Source organism: Gallus gallus, chromosome 19, assembly GCF_016699485.2.
Source record: "Gallus gallus isolate bGalGal1 chromosome 19, bGalGal1.mat.broiler.GRCg7b, whole genome shotgun sequence".
In the NCBI taxonomy this organism is placed as follows: domain Eukaryota; kingdom Metazoa; phylum Chordata; class Aves; order Galliformes; family Phasianidae; genus Gallus; species Gallus gallus.
Genome location: NC_052550.1, coordinates 777,769 through 805,218, shown reverse-complemented (window position 1 = coordinate 805,218; position 27,450 = coordinate 777,769). Strand labels below are relative to the sequence as shown.

Below are 27,450 nucleotides of genomic sequence, written 5' to 3'. Positions count from 1 at the left end.
CTCTGCTTACCATCCAGGGCTCCAGGGTACATCCCTGCCCGTGGTTCTCTGCCCTCCGAACAGGGCAAGGAGATTATGGCTGTAAAAGCTAACTCAGGTTGGGCAAAATGCGTGCTATCGCTAACTGTGCCTGCAGGAGCACACTGGTGGCTGTGAGAGGGGTCAGAGCCTTCCCTGCTGTTGTCTGACCTTTAAAGAAGGGTGGCTGGAGGGAGGGGGCATCCTCTGAAAGATCACTTGTTTCTCATGAACTATTTTGGGCACCACTGGCAAAACCCAAAACTGCTGAGTCCTGTTAAGTAAATATTGGAGTTCGGTGTTGTTTTTTTTCCCCAGAGGAGGGCAGGATTAGTAAGTGAATGGTAAATAGTATTTTTGTTTAACATACCTGAGGGTTTCCATTCCACGTTCCCTCCTTGTGCTCCTGGTGCTGCGATGAGCCCTAAGGAGGCACAGCCCCTCTTGTGCTGCCGTGAAACTTTGCATTCTTCAGCGTTTTTAATACACGTTGGCGTTTGGGGATGCCTTTAAGCTCAGTGCATGACATGGCAGTGCTGCTCAGGTAGCAGTGTGCAGCTGCTGTGCAGCTTTGGCTTTAGTGCTCCTCCAGCAGCTCTGATCCGAGCACACTGCTAAAGGCCACGCTGTTACTGCCTGTGTGTGGAGCCTGGCTGCAGACTGCCATGCAAGCTGCCGAATGACCGTGGTGCTCGGGACGACAGTAGGAGACATGGTTATAGGACCCCCCTCTGGAACTGCTCCTCCAGACACGTTGGAGGTGATGGTCTCATAGCATGCTCCACACAGAGAGGAGAAGATGAGTGAAGTGCTGGTGGAGGAGCCAGATGGGAGAGGAAGAACGGCAGGCCAGGAGCAAGAAGGGACCCAATGCTGGGTTGGAACCACCAGAAAGAGGAAGGGCTGTGAGCTGAACGCGGGCTGACCTGCACCAAGGAAGGGAAAGAAGCGGCGCAGTGCAGCGTTCCCCGGTGCCAGCGAGCTCTGTTGGCAGTGGGATGTTGGGGAGAGGACGGTGAGATCTCAGGGGTGTGCAGATATCAGCTGGCGTTGCCTCAGCCTTGGCTGCTGCAGCCTGATCCCAAGGCTTGGCCTGAACCCTGCTGGAGGATCCGAGTTCAGCCCAAAAGCACCGGGAGGAAGTACCAGAACTGTTCCCAGGCCACCCCTGCACCACGGCAGTGCCTGCAGCAGTGGGGGCTGGCCTGGCTCTCCAGCATGGCGTTGTGCTTTGGGGGAAAGTTTCTGCATCCCACTGCCGTAGGTGTGCTGGAGGCTGCAGCAATCACAAGGAGGACTTAATGATCTTACGGGTCTCCTGCAACTGAAACAACTCTATAACTCTGTGACTTCCCAGCACGTGCATATGGGGCTGCCAAGGGGCTGCTCATGCTTGCAGGCACCAGGGGAGGTTGCAGGGGTTCCACAGGTTCAGCACATCCAGATTTCACCGGAGACCTGCCTTGGTTTGAGCAAAAGGACAGCTTGGCCCTTTCAGTAAGAAGTTACAGGCATCTCCAGCGAGTTCTGTTCCTCACAGCCATCTCCTCTCCGATGCGATATGGGTTGGACACATCCCTGCCAGGGTCCAGCCCCACTGCCCTGCCCCAGGGCAAAACGGTTTGGCTGGAGGAGTGTGGCTGCTCCTGGGGCTGGGGGAGTGGGGCTGCCCGAAGGAGCCCGGGGTGACGCTGGGGGAGAACGCTGCCCTGCGCACTATGGGGGGTAGGAAGGCACAGGGACACAGCATCCTGGGGCGCAGCCCCTGAACGAACAAGGCGGGCCTGGGGAGCCCCTTCCCGCTGCCCTGTGCCGGGGTGCCCCAGTTTGACGTTCCCCCCATCCCGGCCCCGCCACGGGGCTCAGCCCAGCCCACGTCCTGCCTGGCTCCAAGCTGCCCCGTGGTTCTGCTCTCCTCCTCTGAATTGTATTTATTTATTTATATGGAGATGTAATAAAACTCCAGCAGGAAACGGAGGCGATTCCCTGCCATTCCCCACAAGCCGGCCCTGGGACGGGCTGAACAAGGAGGCACATTGTGCAGCGCAGACCCGCCTGCCAGCGCCGGGCTGTGTGCGGGGCTGAGGGGCCCGGGCCAGGCAAAGAAAGAGCCGAGTGTGTGCCTGCGCCGGGCCGGTGCCGACACCGGCGTGCCGGGAGCACCGCGGGGCTGTGGGATGGGGCAGCCTGGGGCTGAGCTCCGTTTTGGCACCGCAGGTGGGTTGCAGGCATGCCGGAGCGGGCAGGCAGCAGCGCCGGGGATGAAAGGGCTTCTGTGCTAGCCTGGAACGTCACCTGGGAGCACAGCGTTGCCTGCTCCAAACCGCGCTCCTCCTCTGCCTCTTCTGCCAGGAAACCGGGCAGCGCCGAGGGTCAGCCGCGGGGCAGGCGCCCCATGGCCTGGTTTGGTGGCTGTGACCCACTCCTGCCGGGCTCCGGCAGCTGGCAGCGAGCGGCAGCCTTTCACCGGCCCATGGGAGGCAGCCGCTTTGAGCGGGGATGTTGCCATCAGTAGGGGTCAGAGTGAACGGCCGCTGCCAAGGCCTGTGGGTGGTGAGCGAGGTGATGGGGGCTGCACGTGGCTCAGCCTGCAGCTCCTCCAGGCTTGCCACCGGCGTGGCTCCTGCTGACCTTCTTCATCACAGCTGCTAGAGTTACTGAAACCGCACGCCAAAGGGAAAAGGGGAAAAATCCCAAATCCTCCAGGAAATGTCTTTGCAAACCTCCTCTGTGGTGCAGCAGAGGCATCGGCATCGCTGCCTGGGAGCAGGCAGGCTGTGTCCTGCAGGGGACAGTTGGCACAGCAGGGTTGTCCCTCTGCACCAGGGGACGGGGGAATAATTGGAATGAGACGGACGTTGGGTCAGGCCATGTCCTGGCTCTGGGCTGGGAGGACATGGATGGGGCTCTGCGGCCCCTCAGGGATCTGCGGCACCTTTGGCACCTCTCACCAGCCTGGCACGGGGACCAGTGGAGCGTGACAGCCCTGCCGTGCCAGCCAGGACATTGGTATGCAGATGGCAGGGGGTGACACAAGGAGGGGACGGCCCTTCCTGCAGGGTGCTCACGCCAGGCTCTGGGTGTCTGAGCACACAGCTGCGGGGTGTGGGGCTGGGCACAGCGGGACCCCCGGGGCCCATCGTTCTCTGCCCACAGTGCCCGCAGTGCCCTTCCTGGACGGGGCTGCCTGCCTGGTGACATGCTGCACAGTCTCATGAAGCCATAAAAATAGCTGCAGCTTGGGTGTAGGATGAGCACGGCTGTTAATTCCCCCCTGCCAGGGTTCTCGTTGCGTTGCTATAATTAATGCCTGAGTCAGGGAAGAAATGGCTTTTCCCTTCCGCCGGTGCCAGCTGGGGCAGGAGCAGTGCCACGAAGTCCCTCTGCTTTGCCCATCTCCTGCCAGTGTCAGATTCCTGCCCCATTTCTTCACTGTCTGTCCCCAGAAACCCCCTGCCCTCCCACCCCACTGCTGCACACCAACAGAGGGATCTCAGCACTGAGCCACAGAGCCACAGGGCGCAGAGCAGTGCCTGCTTTGCCCCAGCTTGGGTGTATCTGCACTGTGCAGGAACGGGAGGGTTCGGGCTGGAGGACTCCCAACACTGCTGGCAAAGCACAGCGTGGCCACAGCGAGAACCCCCATCCACATGGGTGCCCGAGTGGGTGCCAGCCTGCAGCTGGGTGGGCTCTCCGAGGATGGACCCCTCCAGCTGCTCCGCAGCCCATCCGGCCCTGGTGCTGGCATCCCTTTGAAATCGACCCAGCTGGCCTTTCACACCAGCTATTCCTGTGAAATTCTTTGGGAAGGGAAAATTTGCTGCCCGGATCCTTGCAGAGCTGCGCCCTCGCCCTCCCTCGGGCTGCAACCGACAGCAGAGGGTCCTTTGGAGCTGAGGGTGCTTTTGGGTCTTTCGGTCCTTACTACAGCCCCTGCCTGAAAGCACCGGGGAGAGCTGGGAGTACCACAGCACTGTGCCCAGGGCAGAGCAGAGCCATCGGGGAGTGCAGAGCCCAGCGGGCACGTGGGTCTGCGTGTCCCCACGTATGTCCCAGCTGCCCCTGCCAAGGTGCAGAGCCTGTGGGACCCTCTCCTCCTCCACCACCTCCTCCATCGTGCCCCCTCCCCTGCTCCGTCGCTCCCTCTGAGGCAGGGGCCACCCCCGCTGCTGCTGCCGTGGGGGATGCCCAGGATCCCACGCCCACGTCCCATCCGTGCACGTTCTGGGGGCGTCTCGCAGCCTCTCCGTGCAGCCCGGCAGCGCCAGGCGACTGCTCTCGACCCGTGGCCTTCCCGCTCCTTCCCCCCTCCCCTCGCTGAGGATCTCGCACAGGTTTGCGAGCACTGTTGACGGGAAGAAAGGAAATGGGGCAAAGCTGCTGCCAGGAACCACAGGCTCCTGTCATACGGCCCCGCTCCGCCGGCCTGGACGCTTCGCGGGCAGATTTCTGTGCAGCCTCTGTGATTTCTTTATTCAAGCTATTGATATTGGATTCACAGCCCAGGGACGCTTCCAAAGCCATAAATCCGCCGTGTTGCTCTACCTGGTGTTCTTGTTTTCACTGCGAGGCTTCCAGACCCGCCGGAGACCTCAGCTTCTGTGCGCAGCCACGGTGTCGTGGGCACGGCGCTCCACGTGCGCCCCCCCCGCCCCACGGCCGCCCCGGCGCTCCCCTGCCTGATCTGCGGGGCCGGGGCGGTGAGGACACCCCCGGACCCTCCGCTGTGCGCCCCGCGCGGGGCCGGGCATCCCACGGGGCACCGCGGGGCGTGGGACGGAGGTGCGCGACGGCCGCTCCTCTACGTGGAAAGGAGCCCCTGGACTCCGCAAACGCACGTGTTGCTTTTGGCCGGGCTGCGGCACCCCCTGCCAAGAGCAACAGTTTTACATATTAAAGCGAAATTAAATTAAAAGACATTTATTTGCGAGTTCGCCCCTCGTTAACCCTTCGCGGCCCGGAGGCACCGGGAGCTGCGGGCACCGCCGGGCGCCCCTCCGCGCGGCGCTGCCGGAGGAGCGTTGCGGGGCCCGCAGCGGCAGCGGGACGGGAGGGGCGCGGGACGGACGGAGCGCCACCTCCGCGCCGGGCCCGCAGCGGAGCCCACGGGTGGGGGGCGCCCCCGGCGCGGCCCGCAGCGCACGCCGTGGGGCGGCGCTCCGCCACAGCCCCGGGACGCCCGCACGGCCCCGCGGCGGGAGGGAACCGCGGCAGGGCGGCCTCCGGCGACCGACGAGCGGCCGCCCGCGCCGCCCGCCGCCCGCGGAGCCGCGGCCGCTCCCGTCGCCGACGGCCGCCGACGGGGGATCCGCGCGGGCGGCCCGGGCCGGCCCCGCCCCCGCCCCGCCCCAGGGGCGTTCCGGCGCGGCGCGGGGCGGGCGCGGTGCCGGGCCCTGCGCGGGGCTCGGCGGGGCTCGGCGCGGCGCGGGGCCGCATGGAGAGCGGCGCGGCGGAGGGCGGCGGGCGCTGCCCCGGCGCGGGGCCGCCGCGGGGCGCGGGGGCGCGGGGGCGCGCGGGGGCGCGGGCGCGCCGGGCCATGGCGGCGCTGTAGCCGCGGGTCGGGCCATGGCGGCGCTGCGGCTCCGGCTCGCGCTGTCGGTGCTGTGGCAGTTGGCGGCCGCCGGCCGCGGGCTGGAGCTGGGCGCGCTGGAGGCGGCGCGGGGCCGGGCGGCGCGGTGCCAGCCCGTGGACATCCCCATGTGCCGCGGCATCGGGTACAACCTGACCCGCATGCCCAACCTGCTGGGCCACGAGAGCCAGCGCGAGGCCGCCCTGAAGCTGCACGAGTTCGCGCCGCTGGTGGAGTACGGCTGCCACGTCCACCTGCGCTTCTTCCTCTGCTCGCTCTACGCACCCATGTGTACCGACCAGGTGAGCGCCAGCATCCCCGCCTGCCGCCCCATGTGCGAGCAGGCGCGCCACAAGTGCGTCCCCATCATGGAGCAGTTCAACTTCGGCTGGCCCGAGTCGCTCGACTGCGGCCGCCTGCCCACCAAGAACGACCCCAACGCCCTCTGCATGGAGGCCCCCGAGAACGCTTCAGCCGCGGAGCCACACAAGGGCCAGGGCATGCTGCCTGTCGCGCCCCGGCCGTGGCCGCCGGGCTCCGCGGAGGGCCGTGGCCCCAACGGGCTGGGAGCCTGCGACAACCCCGAGAAGTTCCAGTACGTGGAGAAGAGCCTCTCCTGTGCGCCCCGCTGCTCGCCCGGCGTGGACGTCTACTGGTCCCGCGAGGACAAGGACTTTGCCTTCGTCTGGATGGCCGTGTGGTCCACCCTCTGCTTCGTCTCTACCGCCTTCACCGTGCTCACCTTCCTGCTCGACCCGCACCGCTTCCAGTACCCCGAGAGACCCATCATCTTCCTCTCCATGTGCTACAACGTCTACTCAGTGGCCTTCATCATCCGCTCGGTGGCGGGGGCCGAGACCATCGCCTGCGACCGGGAGAACGGCGAGCTCTACATCATCCAGGAGGGGCTGGAGAGCACGGGCTGCACCATCGTCTTCCTCATCCTCTACTACTTCGGCATGGCCAGCTCGCTCTGGTGGGTCGTGCTCACCCTCACCTGGTTCCTGGCTGCCGGCAAGAAGTGGGGGCACGAGGCCATCGAGGCGCACAGCAGCTATTTTCACATGGCCGCCTGGGGCATCCCGGCCATGAAGACCATCGTCATCCTCACCATGCGGAAGGTGGCGGGGGACGAGCTGACGGGGCTGTGCTACGTGGGCAGCATGGATGTCAGCGCGCTGACCGGCTTCGTCCTCATCCCGCTCTCGTGCTACCTGGTGGTGGGCACCTCCTTCATCCTCACTGGCTTCGTCGCCCTCTTCCACATCCGGAAGATCATGAAGACGGGCGGCACCAACACGGAGAAGCTGGAGAAGCTGATGGTGAAGATCGGGGTCTTCTCCATCCTCTACACCGTCCCGGCCACCTGCGTCATCGTCTGCTACTTCTACGAGCGCCTGAACGTGGATTATTGGAACCTCCGTGCCCTGGAGCGCGGCTGTGTGCCGCTGCCTGGCCGACGCGCAGCCGACTGCTCGCTGGAGGCCTCGGTGCCCACCGTGGCTGTCTTTATGCTAAAGATTTTCATGTCGTTGGTGGTGGGCATCACCAGCGGGGTGTGGGTGTGGAGCTCCAAGACGCTGCAGACCTGGCAGAGCCTGTGCAACAGGAAGCTGGGCGTGAGGACGAGGGGCAAGCCCTGCAGCGGGGTGAGCTGCGGCGGGGTGCACTGCCACTACAAGGCACCCACCGTCATGCTGCACATGACCAAGACGGACCCGTACCTGGACAACCCGACACACGTCTAGCACGGCGCTGCCGCTCCGGGGCGGTGCCGAGAGAGTGCCACGGGTAAGGGCTGAGCCCCGGGGCTGCTGTGGGGCCGAATGGGGGGCGCGCGGGGGTGGGCTGCCCACTGCAGTGCCCGGCCCGGACAGCTTGCTGCTTTTCCTAGGGATCGTTCTGTTGTTGTTGCTGTTGCCAAATCCAGTGACTGTTCTAACGCTTTCTTTGGGGGGCGGCCGGGGCCGGGGCAGGAAGGGGAATAATCCAGTTCATGTTTATTTAATTCTGTAATTTATTTTAGATTTTTTTTTTTTTTAATCATTAGCTGCGAGGAATGGAAAAAACAATAAACCCTGGATGTGTTATTTCAACCGAGCTTTGTGCTGTGTGCAGGAACCGAGGGGCTGAAGGCGGCCGTGCAGAGCTCGCTGGCGCTGCGGTGTGGGCAGCGTGCGGGGCTGGCCTGGCCGGGCGGTGGGGAGCAGCCCCCAGAGGAGTCAGGATGGCCCTAACCTCAGTCCTGCATCCCAACCCGTCTGCCAGCACAGAGCCTCACGTGGTGAATAATGTTTTCCGCTCAGCGCTCAGTGCTGAGTGGTGTTGGTTGGAGCTGTGGGGCTGCCGTGCCGTTGTGGTCTTGGGGCAGTGCGGGGCCAGGAGCCCAGCGCTGGGCTGGGGGACGGGGTTTGGCCTCGGTGTGCCAAGCAGCAGCCCGAGGTGCGGGTCATGGAAACTTCTGGGCAGCTTTATTTATCCCCTGCTCCAGTTACAATCCCATCTCGCCTTCCCCATTGTCCCGGGGGAAACTCAACCCTCAGCTGGTGGTGCTGGGTTGGGGCAGGAGCTGGGCAGTCCTGGTGGGGCTGTGGCCACTGCCCTGGGGCTGTCCAGGGAGCCGGGGAGGGCCGTGGCTGTGGGGTGCCCGTGCCTGGCTGCAGCCAGCGGGCTCCCATTGCCAATGGGGAGAGCTGGGCCCAGCCCCTCCGCGGGTAGGGGTTGCGGGACGGGATGGAAGTCTCCGTCCTATCATTTCTAGCTAATGAGCCGCACGTGGGCTGCCCGTCTCTCCATCTCTGAGCAGCCGCCTCAGCACACACAGGTTGTTGCCCACCAGTCCCGGCAGCCCAGAGCCCCCGTAGGAGCTGCAGGCTCAGGGTGCGGCCTGTGGGGGCTGTGTCCTCTGCGTGCCCCCAGCCCCAGCTGCTGCTGGCAGGCCGCGCTGGCACTGCGCTGAGCATCCCCGCCAAGCAGCACTGTGCTGCTGAGGTCGCTCCCAGCTCACTGGTGCCCCGCAGACATCCGCTGTGGGGCTGGAGGAGTTGTGCAGGGCTCTGCTGATGGCACTGCAGCATCACGTGGCTATGAAGGGGCAATAGTGGAGGCCCGGGGTGTGAGCCCAGCCCCAGCCCAGCCCGCAGCGGGGATGCGATGCAGCCCTTCAATGCTGCACCGCAGTGCTGAGCGGGGCTTTGTGTGCGCGTCGCTGCCGCAATTGATGTTGGGAAGTGCCTTTAATCCGCCCTCCACCGCCCCTGGGGGTGTTGGGACGTTGGGAGAAGTTGAGCGATGGATCTGAGAAACCCACCACTCCCCCGGGAGCGGTGCTGGCGGCAGTGTGCGGAGCAGAGCAGTAGGCAGCACGGAGGGGCGGCAGTGGGCGCACAGCGCTGTGCAGGGGCTCTGTGACACCACTGTGTCCGTTGGTGCCCAGCGAGGTTGCTGCCGGCCCAGGGCACTGTGTGATGGTACTGCGGCCCTCCGGCAGGTGGGCAGTCAGCCCCGTCCCTGGACAGGGGTCCCCCCCAGGCCGAGGGGTTGCAGCCTCCCAGGTCCCCCAGCTGCCGTGGAGGGGCGGTGTGGGCAGATAACGGGACTGAGACCTGGGGTGGGAGAGTCAATATTGGCTCAGGGATAGACTCCAAAGTCCGGCGCAGGGCGCAGGCGGGGCAGGAGCCGCTCACCTGGGCCAGAGCTGGTGGCAGAGATGCGCCCCAGGCACCGACCCCCCACAGCCGAGGCCGCTGTGGGGCTGAGCCCTGAGCTACACTGAGCCCCAGACTGTGCTGCACCACGCGCCTGAGCACAGACGTAGGGCAGCGAAGGGCTGGGGGCAGCTCTGCATCCCTGCTTGCATCCTGCGGTCGTCCCAGCTCCTGTGTGGCTCACGGAGCCCCGTGGGGACAGCCTGCCCTTGAGCACCCTGCCACTTGCCAAGTCTTGCTGCCTCTCAGGCGCTCGCCCAGATAAGCGCGTCCCACCGGGCCTCAGCTATCAGCAGCGCGGGGCCGCCGGCGCCTGATCACCGCCTGCCCACCGCCCGCTATCAGCCCCAGCAGCCCGGCCGGCTCCTCTGCAGCCTGGGAAGCTCACTGGCCGCCATGCTGTGGCTCGAGCCCTGCTGGGTCCCAGGCCAGGCCCAGCGTTGCAGTGGGTGCAGCGGGTGCCACGGCCGCCCACCAGCCAGGGGACGGCTATTTATAGGGTCTCACGGGGCGGTAATGCCATGCAGGGCTGCTATAAAAAGCAGGGCTCAGAAAAGGTCTCGCAGCAGATGCTGGTGTGAGGTCTCCACGCCAAGGCCTGGAAACATCCCAGCCTTCGTCACACTCTGGTTTGCCCAGGTCCTGTTGCACATCCAGCAGTGAGCCCACTGCTCGTGGCACGGGGATGAGATTTCTCTGCGCAAAGAATATTTATCCGTTGCCTGGATAATTGAATCCGTTGCTTCAATTTATCCATTGAAGCCCCCAGACCCACCGAGGGCTCCTCAGCCCCAACTGCCAGACCACACTGGAGCTCAGGGGGCTGTGGTCAGTGCCCCAGCGTGACAGCACTGCCCTGGAAAGCATCACCCTCTTGTTCCTCTGGCACTGGGAGAAGTGCAGGAAAACTCTGGCAAACACCTTCACTTCAGAGCTGCCAGGTGTACATCAGCTCCTTCCCCTGCCTCTGAAGCTCAGCAGAGCAGCGTCCCGGCCCTGCTGGTAAGGGATGTGATGGCTGTTTGGTCAGACACACACAGAACAGGCCTTGGCCATCTCAGAACTGCAGCAAACAGCTGTGGCTGCAAAATGCCAGCTCAGAACACACAGCTCTATGCCTGAACATTAACCCAATGCTCAGCGCAGTGAACGCAGCCCCAGCACAGCCATACCCACTGCCTGGAGCAGAGACACGGCCAGGGGCTGATGCCACCCAACCCAAGCAGAGTTTGGCCCAGAAGTGGGTTCTGCAGAGCTGTGAGCTGACCCGACACAGCTCAGTGCTCCTCTGGGCCTCTTAGCAGTGACTCCAGGAGGCGCGAGGCCACAGTGCTGCACGAGCAGAGGGTACCACAAAGGATGCGCTGTGAGGCAGCTTTACAAACACAAGTACATAATGTTTATTTTTTAGTTTTCCAACTTATTACAAGTACAGCCCTTAGGAGAAACCCCCCTCCCCCCACAAATGACATTTATTTTTAAAAAACGTACGGTTCCAAAGGTTTCACTGTGTAGGACCTGCAGAAAATGTTCTCTATTAACAGGACAAAACATGGCCTCTGATGGGGACGTGCGAGATACAAACGTCAGTGCTACTCTGTGGGGCAGGAGCTGAGGCTGGGGTGGGGGGAGGTGGCTGGAAACGTGTCTTGTTGCTGCAGCCTTCAGCAGTCCAGAACTGAATCAAATACCTCTTAACAAAATAACAAACCAAAAACTCCACAAAACTAGGCTGCAACTTGTCACTGAGGATCCTCTTATGCTCAAATCACAGGAGCTGCAACAGCTGCTTTTGGTTTCCCGTGTTACAAAAGCCAGGACAGAGCAGCCCTGTGGCTAGTTTGTTCCAAACTGCAGAACTCCGTAATAAAAAGTTCAAGCCCTGATTGTATGATCGTAATCCGTCATGATGGAGAGGTGATTAAAGAACACTCTTTTCTTAGAGAAAAGTCGGTGTGCCAAATGGCAGAGCCCACTGCTGGGACACATCCAGAGCGGGACAGCCCTGCGGCACCCAGGGGTGCAAGGGAGGTGAGCTAAGGGAGGTGTGACTACAGGAGATGAGAGCACAGCTGGAGAGTGACCGGGGACCCTCACGAGTGCCCGCAGAGTGGCTCCAGCTACTGATAGGAAAATGAGTTTTCAGAGGGGGAAAATATACAGCAAACACCATTTGATATAAACTGTACATGTGCCAAAGCAAGACAACGGTATCTTACAGGTGTTCTTTATACAAGATCACAGCTAGAAACAAGCCACTTTTAATTACTAGAAAATTAATTTAAAAAGTTAAACAGAACATGTTTCTGCTGCTCCCTTTGCCCTTGAGCTCCCCCGGGGGTGTGCAGAAAACTACACTCTCCCGTATGCTTCTGGCACTCGGTTCATCCAAGGGGCTACGACTGCGTGCTGGTCAAGGTGAGCAGGGAAACCTACTGCCTACTCTGCCACCTCCGCACAGAGCTGAGCTCGGAAGACCTCTTTGGAGCACAACTCCAGAGATCGCTCCCCGAGAAGAGAGGGGGGGGAAAGCGAGAGCACCTCGAAGCCAATTGTGTGAGGATGCTGGTGAAAGCCGTGTCTCCATAAACGTAAGTGCTTGCTCGCTACGCAGCCCTTCAGTGGGGGCTCACAATTAACGCCATATAAATATATACATACAAGAACTAGCAGCCCATTGGCCTGGTCGCACCCAGTCTGTCCGTGGAGCAACACGATCCCTCCCTGCACAGCTCAGGGCCGATGTCACAGCACAGGCAGTAGATCCCGAGGCAGCAGCGGGGCTGGAGCTGGAGTAGGCTTCGTGCTCCCCTGCCCAGTCAGGCTTTGGCCAGGCCTTTCCTTTGCCCTCCCGCCTTCCCCTCCTGGAAGGACAGACATGTATGATCTCTGCATAATTTGTAGGAAGCGGTTACGTCAACTCTGCTCGTTCAATGGATGACAAAATCATTTGAGGAAACTGCAGAAAAATTAAAGTTAGGATGGGCCAAAGGAAAGGCTGGATTAATAGCGAAGTGCCCTGCTGCTTCTTAACTCCCTCCAGACAACCCATCCTGCTGCCCAGCAGCACCAGAAGGCCTGCTCCAGCTCTGGCTCTCCCCCTAGTCCCCCCCCCCGCCATCCCTCACTTCTTCCTTCTCCGCCCCCGGGAATGTTCAAGGGGCTCTGACTCACTGTCCCCTTCCTGCTCCTCCAGTCCCTGGCAACCGGCAGAGAACTTCTTGCGTTTTCTGCGTGCATAGGTGTGGCCAGGCAGGTGCTTGTGCACCATGTCAATCAGACACTGTTCCGTCTTCTCCAGGCAGGACAGTACGTGACTCCCGTTCTGGTTGTAGCGCTCGGCGTTGGAGAACACCTGTTTCATGTCAGAGAGGAACTCCTGCACTGAGCGGTAATTGCCACAAGAGCACTTGCTCTGCATAGTCTGGAAGTCCATGGGGTTGCTGATGACCTCACAGTAATCTTCGGCTTCTTCTGTGGTCACTGGCTCCCTGATGAATGAAGAGCCACAAAGAAGAAGAAAATGAGGAGCCCTGGCACTGCGCAGTGCAGAGCTGTCAATGTGAACAGCAGCCCCAACCCACACCCCACCACAGTGCCATAGCAAACCCAAGTACCTCAGCAGCAGCAGACATGTCAACCCTGCAGTGGGCACAGAACTGATGACAGGAAGGAGAGTAGTACAGGGACACAGCAGGTATGGCTCCGTGCAGCACTGCCTGCAAACCCTGGGGGCTGCTGAAAACTGATCCCATCCTCCTGCCCTTGTCCCACAACCTACCACGCTCTGTTATCCTGCACCAGAGGGACCCCAGGTCTCCAGTCCAGCAGAGGACTGAGACCATGGTGCTGTAGAGCAGATTCACTCCCTTTCTTCCCAAGTGTAACTTGTAAGACCTAACTCAGGATTCAGGACCAGACAGTGGATCCAGTGGAACTGCAGCATGGCGTCCCCACACCAACAGTCCTGTGTGCACACAGGAGACCACCTCCCCTCACCTGAAGGGCCAGCTGAAGCGGTATTTGATCAGCTTGCTGAGGATTTCCTCACACTTCTGCAGCTCGAGGCTCTGGCGACGTGCTGTCTTCCTTGTTTGAAGGACCTGCCCACACAAAGGAGGGATGCTGTTAAAAGGAGGGGAACCACCATGAGCTTCAGTGTTCAGCAAACAGTTTCTAGGGTAAAGCAGCTAGTTCCTAGCAGAGCTTTTCGTTTCAATCCTCTTGCTTACAAGCCAGTGTCTCGTCGTGTGGGAATGTGCAGAAGTGCTGCAGGAAAAAATGTCAGGTTTTTCAAATGTAGCCATCTTCCGCAATAATCCAAAGTGTTCTGCTGTGGAACCTTTGATAGTAACAGCCAAAACATGTGGTGGGAGCTTGAGTTACATAATGGGAGCCCCATAGAGAAGCTCTGATGGGAATAGCTCACAAGCAGCCTCTTTTCACTGAGGGCAGCAAGCTTTTTCAAGATAGGTTCAAAGACACCATGGTCAAAGCAAGCAGCCAAAGAATACAGATAGCAAACGCAGAGTGTAAATTCCCTCTATAAGCCCCTGGTGGACAGCATGTGAGAGGCAGAGGGGAACAGCACTTGTGTGGCTGTACTGACAGGCCCATGGCAGAGCCTACTCTGCCATCTTAAATACCAAAGAGCAGCTGATGCCTCCGGCGTTGCTGTCCTGTACGCAGGAGTAACACAAGGTCAGTCATTTGCCTGCAGAGCTGTAGGTCAACCGCCAGCACAGGGAGACCTCCTCAGCTCTGCCCACACAGCTCATGAGGCATCGCTTTGCTGGAGATATGTCTACGATGGGAATGCTCCAAAACACATGGAGCCATTTCTGAGCCAGCTTTCATCTCTTCACAGGACAAACAGTTTGTGGAAGAGCCCTAGACAGTTTTTCAGAGCTCCCGACCCAGCTGTTCCCTAACATTTTTCCCCACCTGAGTATTTCACTATGCTGGCTGGGGGAGCCTGTACTGAGCTTGCTGGTTTGGTTGCCCTCCACTCTGTAACACGGACCAGCTAGAAGGATGCTGCAGATCCAGCAGCCAGCCCACCCACAACCAGCACAAGAAGCTTGAAGACCATGATCACACCACTCAAGAAGAGTGGCAGGATACACCTGCAGCACCAACACTGGTGCTCAGCAGACAGATGGCAGATGGAGCAGGAGCCTGTGATGTGGCCCACGGAGCTCTGGTATCCTCACATATCCGCTGCAGTGTGGCCCTCCCCAGGACAACCAGCACAGCACGCACACACAAGATTGCTCTGTTCAGGAACAGAAGGTTTTATTCTTTAAATGTCAAGTGAAACCTAAGCCAGCTGAATTATGTCCTGGAGGTTGGGGAGTGACCATACACACAACAACTGTCAGAAAACGGCCAAGGCTGGGGAGTGAGGGTCCTACATTGCTGGCATTCTCTGACCATCCAGGACCTCCTCGATCCCCCCACCTCTCTGCTGAGACATATGGATGCTATTTAAAACCCTTTAACAAGCTGCAGGCTGCCTGCTAATCAAGGGGGACAATGTGTGAAAGCGGCTGGGGAAAGATGCCTGGCATATCTCTGCTCTGTGTGCACCGGGCCCTTAAGGATATGCCTCCTTTGTTAACCCACCCCCAGCCCAGCACAGGTTTCACAGTACAATTCAGGGTATTTCTTTGGGAAGGGGAGGGGAGGAAGTGTGACACCTGTTTCGTTTATAACTCATGATGTGAGCAGCCCCCGGGGAGCAATTTGGCTCTTACCAGCTCATCAATGTCTGCGCTGTTGACAGGTGCAGCCCGCTGCCGGGGTCCCCTGGCAGGGTGCAGCGACTGCTTCTTCCTTTGGTGCCTTCCCTGCCTCGAGGAGTACATGGCTGTGCTCTGCTTGCCGCGGGCTGCCTTTCTGGGTCTCACTGAAACACATAAGCCAGTGGCTTAGAGGAATGGGTTAACCTGGAAGCAGAGATCACAAGCCCTGTGCACAGCTGTAGCGCCAGACAGCCTCACTCACAGCACAGCAAACGCACAGATGATGGCAATGACCCGGCTTTTTGTCACCATCCTCACTCTCAGCACATGCCCCTGTCAGCTGTGCTCAATACCCCCTCCAGATGAGCTATGTTGGTAATAGCTCACATCCAAAAAAAGGCCACTGCTGTCTGGCAACAGCTTTCTGTCTAAGGGTGGTCACGCATGCCAGCCTCCAGCAGATCCCAGCTTCTGTGGGACATCTGGAGGCTTCCAGCTCCTCTGCCCCAAAACTTTGCTTGCTTTCTGAGTGTTGCAACAAAGGTCTGCAGAATGAAGTGCTGAAACCCTTGTGTATCCAGACTTGAGGGAGGGTGGAGGACAGACATTTGTTTTAAACATGACTGCAACCTCCTTTTGAAAAGCACTGGGCGCAGGGACCCGCAGACCTCCTTTGGGTTCCTGCTGCCCCTCAGGGTGCTCTGCCAAGCGCTTACAAGTGGCCCACACAGTGGGATAAGCCAGTTGCTAAGCCCCCCTGAAAAGTGAACTGTGCACAGAGGGAGTGTCGTGTTACTGCAGCAGGGAGCTGCTCCGCACGCTGCAAGTGGGAAACAATGGGATTTTATTCCCCAAGATGGGAGCTGCTGCATTATGTCCCGCAGAAACGCTCTGCTCGTTTGTGAGTCTGCCTGTCAGAGCGTTACGCCGATGGAAATATAAGCATGCCATTGAAGTCCCTTGTCTTAAGTTTCTCTCTGTATCAGGGGAATGTGTAGATCTTCCTCCGCAGCCAAGCTCCTTCCATCTGGTCATAAGGGTCTGAGCAAGCCACATCCAGCGTGCTGCAGTGCTCCATCTGCAGCCTCTAATCCAGCCCTGCCCAATAAATCACCCTTCCTGCCCCCCCGCCACAGGAGCAGCGTGTGTCAGGGCAGCGGGCCGTCTGCCTGCTGTCACTCCTGCTTGTGTGTCAAGCATGAGGCATGTGTCAGATGTCTGACAATCCAACATTCTAGGTTATATCCCTCAGGATAAACGCCACGAGGATTAATGGGACTTCTCTATTAAAACAAAAGTTTTCCACAGTGACCTTTCCACATTAATGCTCTTTAAAACCACGGGGTTGCATTTAGTGCTTTATTTTTAGTGACTGTAACTCTTAAGCTATTGTTTGGAAACCTTGGCTTTGCTCCTGACTTGGCTGCGCAACATAGGCTGAACATACTCCAAGTGTGGACATGGATACACCACAGAACAACAAGCAGCACACATATTCAGGGTATCAGTGAACACCCCTGAAACCGGAATAAAGCAGGGGGAATCAAGACTGATAGACCCGGATAAAAACCCCTGAAAGAATACAGGATAATCCGTTGGGTCCTGGTCTCTGAATTTCACCATCTGCCCTGGTTAAGACAGGCTGAAGCTAATTTTATGTCAGTCAAGGACATTTTGACAGAAAGCAAAAGCTGGCTGTGTGCTGTTCCGAGACTGAGCTGTTCAGTGCCACAGAGCCGCCCAAACAAGACAGACTCAAACTCCCTTAAAAACAAAGTCAATATGCATACCAGAAATTGCACTGCACACTGGGGTAGATAAGTGGTCACTGATGAGTCTAAAAAATGTTATTTTACTCCACTCAGGAGTGAGTCAGCTATGTATCCTGAGTGGTCTCTGTATGCAACCGACAGGTGTTGGCTGTCCAGGCCTTGCTGTACTTTGACTACTGTGCCTTCCCACAGGAACTGACAGATGAAGTCCTGGTCTGACTACTTGAAAATGGCCCCTTACCACCAGAAATCCTGCATGTAAGGTACTATGAGCTTATGGTAGGAAGGGAAAAAGCAAGAGCAGTGTGTGGGGTGTTGCGGTCAAAGCTCCAGTTTTCCAAGACACACTGCAGGCACAGACTGCCAGTACCAGTTACAGGCAATGCTGTTCCCTAACCCTTCCCTGCTGCAGCTACTGCTGACTGCTGAACAGGTGTCTGTAGTGTTTGCAGGAGAAAGAGCTCACTGCAGTTTCAATCTTAGAAGCATTATCTTTGTCACAAATGGAAGAGAGTTCACTCCATCTCCCCAGGGAACACACAGTCACGGCCTTCCCTTGTGTGATCCCCCCATTTCCCAGTAAGAACCTGTTCCATGTGAGAAAAAGAACAAGTCTAAAATTGGATCAATTCTTTGAACACTGAAGGCAGTCTTAATATTCTCTGTTAATTTCCTGCATGGTCAAAGCCTTACGTTTCAATCCAGCGACTTCATAATCTTCTTCTTCCTCTTCTTCTTCCTCAGCATCTTGTTCATCAGAAGCTTCCTCACCTTCTTCACCTTCATCTTCAGCAGAATCCTCTGTGTAGTTCCTAGAGCAAGGCAGGCAAATACACCTGTTGTACCAGGACCTGGGTATGAGGAGCCCTGGGCCCCTCTGCACTGTTCGTTCACACACAGACTTGCTGACCACCTCAGTGTGTAAAATAAACATCCTGACCCAAACTGAAGTGACCCAGTGTATTCCCACAGAACCAAGCTGTAGCTACAGCTAAAAGACCACTTCTCAGACTACAGTTTGAACACCCCCAACAGCTGAATCTGTGCTTTTTCTCCCTTTTTCCTCACTCCTGTTCTAGACAACCATGTGATAATGGATTTTGACATTGAGACTGCTGCACAATTACTCCTTCCTGAGAACAAGTGCTGCTGTTTCACCCAGATCTGCAAGCCTGACCTAAGGAGTTTTACAATGGTTTTAACTTTGGGTTGCTTTTTTTTTCCTTTGGCTCCTGCTGGAATATTTCCCCGTTACTGCTTTCCCCTGTCACTAGAGGAAACAGACCTTGTTTAGTGTTATTCACAGCTATGCTTCACATTATTACTGAGCAAAATCATCAGTTCAGACTTCTTACGTGCTGGCATCAAAGCCACAAAGACCCTGCCCGGGACAGTTCTAACTTTCTGGATGCGTCTGTTAAAGCATTCAAATCATAATAAAAACAGAAAAACAAAGCAGCATGCACAGGCAGATGGGGACAAAGGCAAAGCTACTGTGGGAGTCTCAGTCCTCTGGAGACAAGGCAGCTTGAGCAGTAAATGGAATAAGAATTAGCTCCCACAGTAGAGCAGGGCATAAGTCTTTGCAGGCCAGCATTTTTTTTCCTGACTGAGCTAGGAAGACAAGAGCAGAAAGCAGATAACAAGACAGGTGTTACCCCACCTGATGGCTCTCATCCAGCAGCCAAGCAGCTTGCAGGTGACTCCACCACATCAAAGTAACTACGACTGCAAGCTAGAACAGCTGCATTAAAGCCCTGTCATTCTGGAACAAGCCTGATGAACCCTTAAATGGTGCCCAGGGAGTTAAGTAATACTTTTAAGGCTGTGCACCACCTGCACGCTACAAGTTTGTACGCCTCCTATTGTGCTGCTACTCTGGATGAGAGGATCTGTTGACTGCTTATGCATCAGGTGCTATTTGATAGCCTCACCTTGCTGACAAGCAGGGAGATGCAGCATGCAATTAGCTTACAATACAAGCAGAAAAATACATTTTGCATACATTTATCTTCCAGCCTATAGTTCACAAAGCAACTCAGCCCCTTGTTGTCAGGAAACAACTACTCAATTCTGCTGCACAGAACAACTTTGATTCCTCCTCAAATCATATTCTCTCCGCAGCCTACAATGGATCCTACCTTATAAAAGTGCCAGTGTTTATCAGGTTAAGCAAAAGTGCCAAGGTTGCATTTCATTATCTGATTTTTAGAAGCACATAGGGGCTGAGCTGCAGCCTGGAGTAGTGTCTGCTTTAATTAGATGAGGCCACAAAAATAACTTAGCCCAGGGCACTACAGAGTTGCAGTGCTACCCACTACAATCCCATGAAAAAGGAACCCAACTAGTTGCTCAGGTGAACAAAACAGTCCTTAGCACATACAATACTGGTTGATGTTTTGTGTGTGTTTTCACTGCCACACTGAAACTATTTATCAAATGTCATGGGTCAGTACAACACAAGTGCGCTGAACTTAAAAAAAACTACTCTTCCATTGCTCCAGAGCCACTGTGTCAACTTGGCTACTTCAGTTCTTTCCAAGGATCTCTGTTTAAGGCTGTTTTGGCTCTCTTGTGAAAGCATGGCTAAAAATCTGCATCAGTGACAACTCAAAGGAAAGGAGTGCCACTCACCTGCCCCGGGAGCTGCGCCTGGCAGTGGAAGGCTGACAAGCTGGGCACTGCCATTCTCCATCTGGTATCTCATAGAGCGCCGGTCTCAGGCAGAACAGGTGGAAGGCTTTGTTACACTCATCACACAGGATCAGCTTGTCATCCTCACCTAGGAGAGTGCAACCTACTTGTAACTGAGCGCCGCAGCCCTGCACAATCCGCAACTTAAGAAGCTGCCACATGGCTGGAGGTCAGAACACAGTGAGAGAAAGATGCAAAGTGCCCTCTGATAGCAGGGACCCTTCCTTCTCAGTTTCCACTGTTGTGGAAACAAGCAGTATTTGAAGAAAAAACAAAGCAAAGTCCATTGCTCTGCAAAGATTTCACCCAAGACAAAGGTAGAAACCTGCCAAATACATTTCACCCAGAGTAGGTACCAAACTGACCATGAGGAAAGAAGCATGCTGCAGAGAGCCTAGCATGCCCATGAGCCTAGCAAGAAGCTAGGAACATAACCATTGCAATTCTAGCCTCAGCATGAACAACCAGCACAGTATTTTTCTTTCTACTTAAGGTAGCAAGCCCACAGGAAAGAAAAAAAAAAAAAAAAGGCATGCAGCAGAACTAGTCTCTCTGTGCTTCTCAGTGATGAAAGATAACATGGACATAGTCCTGAGCCAGCTATTTCATTTACTGAAAAGTGCAGAGAGCTTGCCAGCATGTCCTAACGTCCCAGTTCTTGAGTTCTGTTAAATCATAATCTGTTAGTCTCAGGTGATCCCTCTCCTACATCTGCCTACAATCCCCTTCTCACTGGGGGACAGGACAGTTTACACATTAGTTTGGAGGCCCCACAGTGGAGGATGTTGCACCAGTTCAGCTCATTTCTTTACAGAAGTGGACAACACAGCCTTTTGGTAAGTGAAAGCGGCTCAGTTTTCCCTCAGATCCGTCTGCCCTCATTTCTCACTAGTGTTTCAACAAATAGAAAATGAGACAAAAAGCACATGATGTGGCAGAATGTGCTACCAAGCTCTTTTCTCCAGGCTTCCATCCAAAAGGAGAGGTTATGGCAGAACAATTTTTACTCCGCTAGAACTAGTACTCAATTACTGGTAACACTCCTTCTAACTTTCCCCTCCACCTGCAGGATTCTCAAGCCCTCCTTCACGTAGTATACTCCTGTCACCTATTTGGGTACTCCCCAGCCTTACCAGAGCAGTGACCAAAGGCAAACATTTTCATTTCTCTGCTCTCACAAAAGAAACAAAGAGCTTGCTTCTTCCAGCTCGACAAGCAGTTCCACTCCCACTCTAGCCTCAAACCAGCATCATCCCACTGCTCTCTCCTATTCAGTTACAGGGTGCATTAACCTTCCCAGCCTCTTCTTGCTTGTTCCTTCTGTAAGAGATGGGATCAACTGACAAGGCTTAGATACCCACAGACCATTCCAGCTCATAAATGAAACTGAGAAATGGACAGTGGCACAAAAGCTCCCACAGAAGGATTTGTAGACAACCTGTGTCCAAGTACCCTGAATATCCAGGGGATAGCAGCACTGTAATGTTTTGCAACTCTCCGTACCAGTTTCATCAGAATGGTTTATTGGAAGTCAGGGTCAAACGCTTCTGTGAGATCAATGCTTCTGAGTGTGTAAATCCTGATGGTCAAAACTCAAAATACAGCCAAAGACAGAGTGATAACAACAGGGGCACGTTGCCTAAGCAGGGCATGGAGAGGTGACAGCGTCCAACCGTTACGCAGGCGTGGGGTTGCATACCTTTCTTGCGACACACTTTGCATCTGGCATTCTCTGCAGACATATCCCACTTGATACAGGCATCCAGCATCCCAAGCAGCACATGCATACGGGAGAATGTCTGGGCCTCGCGGATTGCTGTCTTCCACTTCTCCATGGCTGAAGCAACCTGCAGACAGACCTAACAACTTACAACAAAGCACACAGACACAGCTTGCTACAGTCTGAAGATGTTTTTATACCCTTTAGCTGGGGCCCTTAATAATCAAAACTCAGCTTTGTATTTCTTTCCTTCTACATAGCCACTGCAGTCCTACTTGTGGTTTATCCATAACCAGGCTCACTGGATCAGACAGTTTGTTCATAGTAGCACAGCCCTGCTGCATTTTATGGCCAGGCTGGAACAACCAACGTGAACTCCTCTAGATTCTTACTCTGAACGTCTAACCCAAATAATCGGCAGGCTAAGAAAATAAAAAGTAGAAATCCAGCACTGCAAAATGTGGGATGAAAGTCAGGAGGCAGCTGGCAGCATCACTCAAGTGAGAGGGATTGCAGCAGCCTGCGCTGCCCTCCAGTGGATACCGCAGAGAGGCTCGAGCCCATGAGCAGGAGCTGCCACACACTCTGTCCTCCTTGCCAAATCGGACTGTGACATCAACCACAATCAGATGTGACAGCCCCAGAGATGAAACCTGCCCCTCTCCTGAGATGGAATGACCTCAGCACGTGTGAAATCCCAGAATTAGCTGCAAGTGAGGATGACAGCCTCAGATTTGTGCTCTGTCTGCACACAGCAAGCAGCATGTGAAAACTCCAACTCAGCTCCTGGGGGTTCTGAAAAAATATATTACTGTAGGTCGGAAATGCACCAGAACAGAGGAGTAATCCACAGCCACTGCAAGTCCAACTCTATCATTAATCCTCTGCTTTACAACAATGAGGTGATGGCCTAGACATGACAGGGACATAATAGAATTCAAGTTAGTGTTCTACGCCAGGAGAATGAAAAAACAAACAGTGAAGTGTCAGATGGGAAAAACTAAACTCTGCAGCTGACAGCAATTTGGGAGCCAAACAAAACCCAGGTTTTTTTTTTGTTTCTGTTTTTTTTTTTTTATTTGCAGAGTTGCACATTCTCCTCCCACTGCATTTGAGGAAGCACAGTGTATATCAGATACTTGGAAAAACACACAAACTGTTCTAGTAAGCCAACATCCCTGTTGCTATTGCTAGCGTACAACCTGGAGCCCAAGACATTCAGGACAAATGGAAACCTGCATTGCCTACTGTGGTAGATTACACAGCATCGCGCTATTTCTTTGCAGAACACTGTTGAGGTGCTTCAAATACTGTGTAATTGATTTTCCAAGTAACTGTTCCATGGGCTTTGCTGTTAACATACTGGGTAACTGCTGAGCCAAGATAAATCTGCAAGAGCTGCTGGCACGTTATGCTTAGATTTTTCTCTCCGAGCCTGTGGAATTTCACAGATTTTTAGCCTTGCTTCCCAAGCATCATGAGACTGTGGCATTTTAGCAGGACCATTATCAGGGGAGTTCCAATTGCCAACTAGGCAAAAACGGAGACTGAAGGAAGTCAAATACCTTCCCATCGGGAATGGAGCATTCTAGCAGGGAAAACAAAAAAAAGCAGCCCCACAGATATACTACCAGAGGCAGCCTCTGTCACGTTTCAACTGCAGAGTAACAGAAAATTCCTGCTTTGGATAAGTCAGACAAACCTGCAGCTAGGAAGCTCTTGTCTGGTATCCTAAGATGACAGAAATGCCTCACCACCATAACCACCTCTACAACCATAACTCTTTGGTTGTGACTCTGGGATGCTGTCTGCCCTCATTGGGGCACTCCACTGATACGGTGAGAGCTGCCCCCCACCCAGCACCTCACAGCCATCCCTGAGCAGCAAGCACAGGGGCAGGCAGCCTACCTGTGCTCACGCAGCTGTTGTGCCGCAAAGGCCCCACAGCTGATGCCTTGGCCTGTGCTGGGACAGCCCCAGTGCTACTGCCTCCCCACATGGAAACACGTGTAAACACAGAGGCAAAAACAGCTTTTCAGAAGCAGCCACAAGCCAGGTCTACACTGCCATCTTTTACCACTTAGCAGTGCCACTCTGAGGTAGCTGAGCCAGCAGGAGCCTTTGGTGCAGACAGTTATGCCAGCAGATGGATGCCTATTAAGCCCTAACTTGCTTCTCGCAGGGAAAACGAGACAGAATGGGCCACAATTTCTCTGCTGTAGCCTGCAAGAACACCAAGTGTGTTTTTCCAGTACAGCTACATTGTATTTCCCCTGATAGGTACTCTCAATGCAGCTATGGCTCTAAAAGACTCCAACTTGAGATTTGTTTTTCAAAGTCTACATAGAACACAAAAATAAATCCAAAGAGCTCAATATTCCCTGTATGACCACAAGCGGCTAAGAAAGATACAGAGGGCACTGCACTGCATTAATGCTCTAGAGACACCAAAACCAGTGCTCCAGAGAGAAACCTGCAACACCACGTGCTCAGGATGGCAATAAGGACATCTATGCTCACGGCACTATGGGGCCGAGCTGTGTAATGAGGTATGTAGCCACATGAGAGAAACTGGTAATACTGCAAAAAGTCATCACAAGCTACTGTGCATTTAAATCCTGCAGTTTTCAGAAATACTACAGCTCCAGCTGGTTTCTGGAGGAAGAAAGTACTAATCAGGATGTTTCAGTCATACTAGGCATTTTTTCTAGCTAAGCTAATGTAGTTGAAAACTCTGCAACTGCGAGGGTGAAGCAATGCTACAGAAGCCTGGCCTTGCCATGTCATCAAGTAAGGGAGCAAAGCTCTATGGGTAAAATGCCAAAACTAATCATGATCGAAATGACTCACTTTTCAGGCAAATAAGAGCTCAGGTTTCATGTCTAACATAGCTGTAGTATTAGCAGGGAAGTGGCCGGGGCTCAAATACAGAACTCTGCTAAATTACTATCTGTTTAGATATTGCAGTAAATCAGATGTTTACCCTGAATGTATACCCTACAGGAATAACTCCTACGGTTACAGCTTTAAAACACGATGTAAAGCACAGTATGGTGCTGCTGTAGATATACGAAATATCATGATCCATGCCCTTTCTGTCCCAGAGATAACTGATTTTTATAGTTAGATTCTGCTGAGAGCTTTTAGAATAAAGGAGTTTCCCATACCCACTGCACTACAGACTGGAAGATTCAACAAAGTTAACGAAATTTAAATACTTCAGCACAGCTGAAGAATGTGAGAAATTTCCAGTGACTACCCAAACATCCTCCGAACATGGCAATGCTATGGTATAACATAGACCCAGTGTTCAGACAAGGGCTCAGCACATGCTGACAAGAGCTTTCAAAACAAAAACAAAAAAACAAACATAACAAATTGGACATCTATTATTTTTCTAGTCTGGAAAATTTCAAATGCACCTGCTGTTCCAATCCTGGTTTTGCCACTTCTACTGAAAACAGTGGCCAATCAGGGCACATCATTTCATTTTGAGGGGAGAGGAAAAAAAGAAAAAAATTCCAAGTCATGAATGTCCCATTCAACTCAGGAAAAAAAAGTCAGCATCCTCATAGTATGAAATGCTAGTACAGGTCAACTGTCTGCAAGAATCTACCAAATCCCCTGCAGCTTCCCTCCATGCCTTCTCAGCTTTGATTTGGGAGGCTACACCTGTAGACTCAGCTCATCCAGCTCTTCCATTCAGCTTTCCAGACAAGTTGTCTGTACCCCAGCCTACATTGCTGGTGGGCACCTCCATCCATAACAAGAGTTTTCTGTCTTCCTGAATAACATGCATAACTCTGATACTTACCTGAACCTCACTGCCTCACGCTCACCAAAACCTCAGCAAGGCTCTCTTCCTCTTTGTGGATCAAAGGCATTAAGACACCATCAGTTCTCTCTTATGGATGCAACTCCTGTTAAGTTCCCTAAAAATGCTGTGTAATACATTTTTTATTCAAGTATTCAACTTGTGTGAGGAATTTCACACAGGAAGTCAGGTACCTGACTTGACTCTTTTCCTGTTTACAGAGAGAATACTGCAACTGCAGCTACACAGAAGGATTTTTACTCTGCTAAACATTTATACGAATAACCAGGGAACATATGGACCCATAAACAACACACCCAATGCACTCTAAACTTGCAATAGGGTGAAACTGCACAGGATTTACTGCCAGATGAAATGTAATGTGACTTGTTGCTCAAAGACAGTACAAGACTGAAAAAGAACCCTGGAGTGAACAATACCTTAGCTTCTTCTGCCATTTTCTTTTCTTCATCTACCTCCTCAGCCTTGGTAATGTAGTCCTCTCCTTGATGTTTCCTTCTCTTCTGCTTAGGGGCCATGAAGCCTTGCAGAAACTTCTTAATAACACCAGCTTGGAGTGCAATCACACACTCTCCAAAATCCTTTAGGCTCTCTAGTGAGTAAACCTGTTAGGAAAAGTATACAATCACTTATCAGTTGGACATCATTCTTTGCACTGTTTAGGAGGTTCTGTCCTGCCAATGGGTACCTGTGATACTTAATGCAGTGTTACCATGTATCAAGTCCCACACTTGGTTATGGAATCAGTATATTGCTGCTGCTTCTGCTGGAGTTCACACGTAGCTGATGATCATGCATAGCACATGAATGCTTATGTCAGTTCAAAAAAGGAAAAAAAAAAAAAAAGCAAGATGCTTCAGGGGAAAAAAGAAAGTTCTTCCATTTGATGTTTCCTTTCCCATCATTCCCTTAACACTTATGACTGCATCTGCAGAGAGAAGTCTCTGTACTGACTGAGGATGCGGTTTAATAGATTACTAAGCATTCCAAGACAGACAATGTCATCCTCTGATAGGAGGTGTATGCACCAGTCTCAAACGTGAGTACCCTACCCGTATCAGGTAAGTTTATCAACTCCTAAGGAGGTACAATGCACCAGAAATTCTCATGTGAGCAAGGCTGAACTAGCCTGAACGCTGCCATGTTCAGCTCACTGAGCAGATAAGCCTGTGAACAGAACATCCTTTAGCTCCTGGATGTGGGGGCACAAATATTACTCCAAGTCTACTGTGGTCTGAACCTAGGAAAAATCATCAAAAAAAGAAAATCACTGTCTCAACAGTACATTCTGGCTCTGACACAGAAGCAAAAAAGGAGCCAAAAAGAGCTCCATTAAAGTTCCATAAAGAAGTTCCTCCAGCAGATGAAGAAAATCCGACAGTTGAATGGCTGTGCAGGACATTTACCTTCAAAGCTACAACTCCCTTACACCAAATCAACCTCAAGCTAGCAGCTGTGTAGTCTTGAAATACTAGTTAAAAAAGAGTGCATATGCAATAAATCTCATTTTCTTGATCCAAAGAGTCAAGACCTTTCGGAGTCAGTGTCAACACTTTTGTCTTTCTTAGCACTACTTTGACTTTCCACTCACTCTTGCTTCAAATTCTGGTGTCACATCAACATATCCCAGCCCTCCTTTCTGCAGCCGAGTTGCAACCTCAATGAGATCACTTCGGAGGTAGTTCAGCAGTTCCTGGTTGCCATCACAGGATTTGAGGCCCAAGTTCTGTTTCCGAGCCAAGTGCATTGAATGTGTGATGTCCTGATACCTGGAAAATCAAGAAAAGCCTATGAATACATGCACACCATTGCCTTGTGAGTTGTGAGCGTGCTGGGCAACAGCAGCTTCCAATGACATCTACATGCTCCATCAGTGTGGAACGTTCCTTGAAGGATGCTTTAAAGCATGCAGTAGCTCTGCCTCTGGATGAAACAGCACTGCCTTTGCTTCCAGTTGCAAGGAACACCTTGAAGACTGAACGTCCTCATGATTTTGAGCATTATTTATCAAGTATCTTGTACCAGAGGAGGTTTAGGTTAGACATTAGGAGAAACTTTTTCTCTCAGAGGGTGATCAGGCACTGGAATGGCTGCCCAGGGAGGTGGTGGAGTTGCCGTCCCTCTGTTCAAGAGGCATCTGGATGAGGAGCTACAAGATATGGTTTAGTAGCTTGTGGTACCAATGGGAGTGGGAAGGCGGTTGGACTAGATGATCTTGCAGGTCATTTCCAACCTTGTGATTCTATGATTCTAAGTAATACTTGCAGTTATTGTCTACAAAAGAACAATTTCTCATTCTTGTTATCTGCCCCTGCACAGGCACAATCAAAGCAAAGTGCTGAATGTTGCCCCAGGAATAGAAAAGCTTGCTATGATGAGGATGTGCTGTGA

The 27,450-nt window shown here is 54.1% G+C and overlaps 2 protein-coding genes across 4 annotated transcripts in view; one reads left to right on the top strand and one right to left on the bottom strand.

The window, feature by feature from the left end:
• Positions 1 to 5,291: 5,291 nt before the first annotated feature.
• FZD9 (frizzled class receptor 9) lies at positions 5,292 to 7,683 on the top strand. Its single transcript, NM_001276283.2, has one exon. It carries the CDS (start codon positions 5,584 to 5,586, stop codon positions 7,333 to 7,335), a length of 1,752 nt encoding a protein of 583 aa, NP_001263212.1. The 5' UTR covers positions 5,292 to 5,583; the 3' UTR covers positions 7,336 to 7,683.
• A 2,987-nt stretch (positions 7,684 to 10,670) lies between these two features.
• BAZ1B (bromodomain adjacent to zinc finger domain 1B) overlaps positions 10,671 to 27,450 on the bottom strand; it is a 49,042-nt gene continuing 32,262 nt past the window's right edge. The window contains exons 12-20 of one of the 3 annotated variants that reach the window (XM_046902532.1): positions 26,651 to 26,828; positions 25,479 to 25,664; positions 21,204 to 21,351; positions 19,445 to 19,592; positions 17,504 to 17,622; positions 15,051 to 15,202; positions 13,294 to 13,397; positions 12,469 to 12,785; positions 10,671 to 12,253 (exon numbers count right to left, since the gene is read on the bottom strand). In XM_046902532.1, coding sequence (XP_046758488.1) covers positions 12,225 to 12,253; positions 12,469 to 12,785; positions 13,294 to 13,397; positions 15,051 to 15,202; positions 17,504 to 17,622; positions 19,445 to 19,592; positions 21,204 to 21,351; positions 25,479 to 25,664; positions 26,651 to 26,828 — 1,381 coding nt within the window. In that variant the 3' untranslated portion in view covers positions 10,671 to 12,224. Of the gene's footprint in view, positions 12,786 to 13,293; positions 13,420 to 15,050; positions 15,203 to 17,503; positions 17,623 to 19,444; positions 19,593 to 21,203; positions 21,352 to 25,478; positions 25,665 to 26,650; positions 26,829 to 27,450 lie in introns of all 3 variants that reach the window. The other 2 variants (XM_001233716.7, XM_015295903.4) reach the window with 2 other exon arrangements.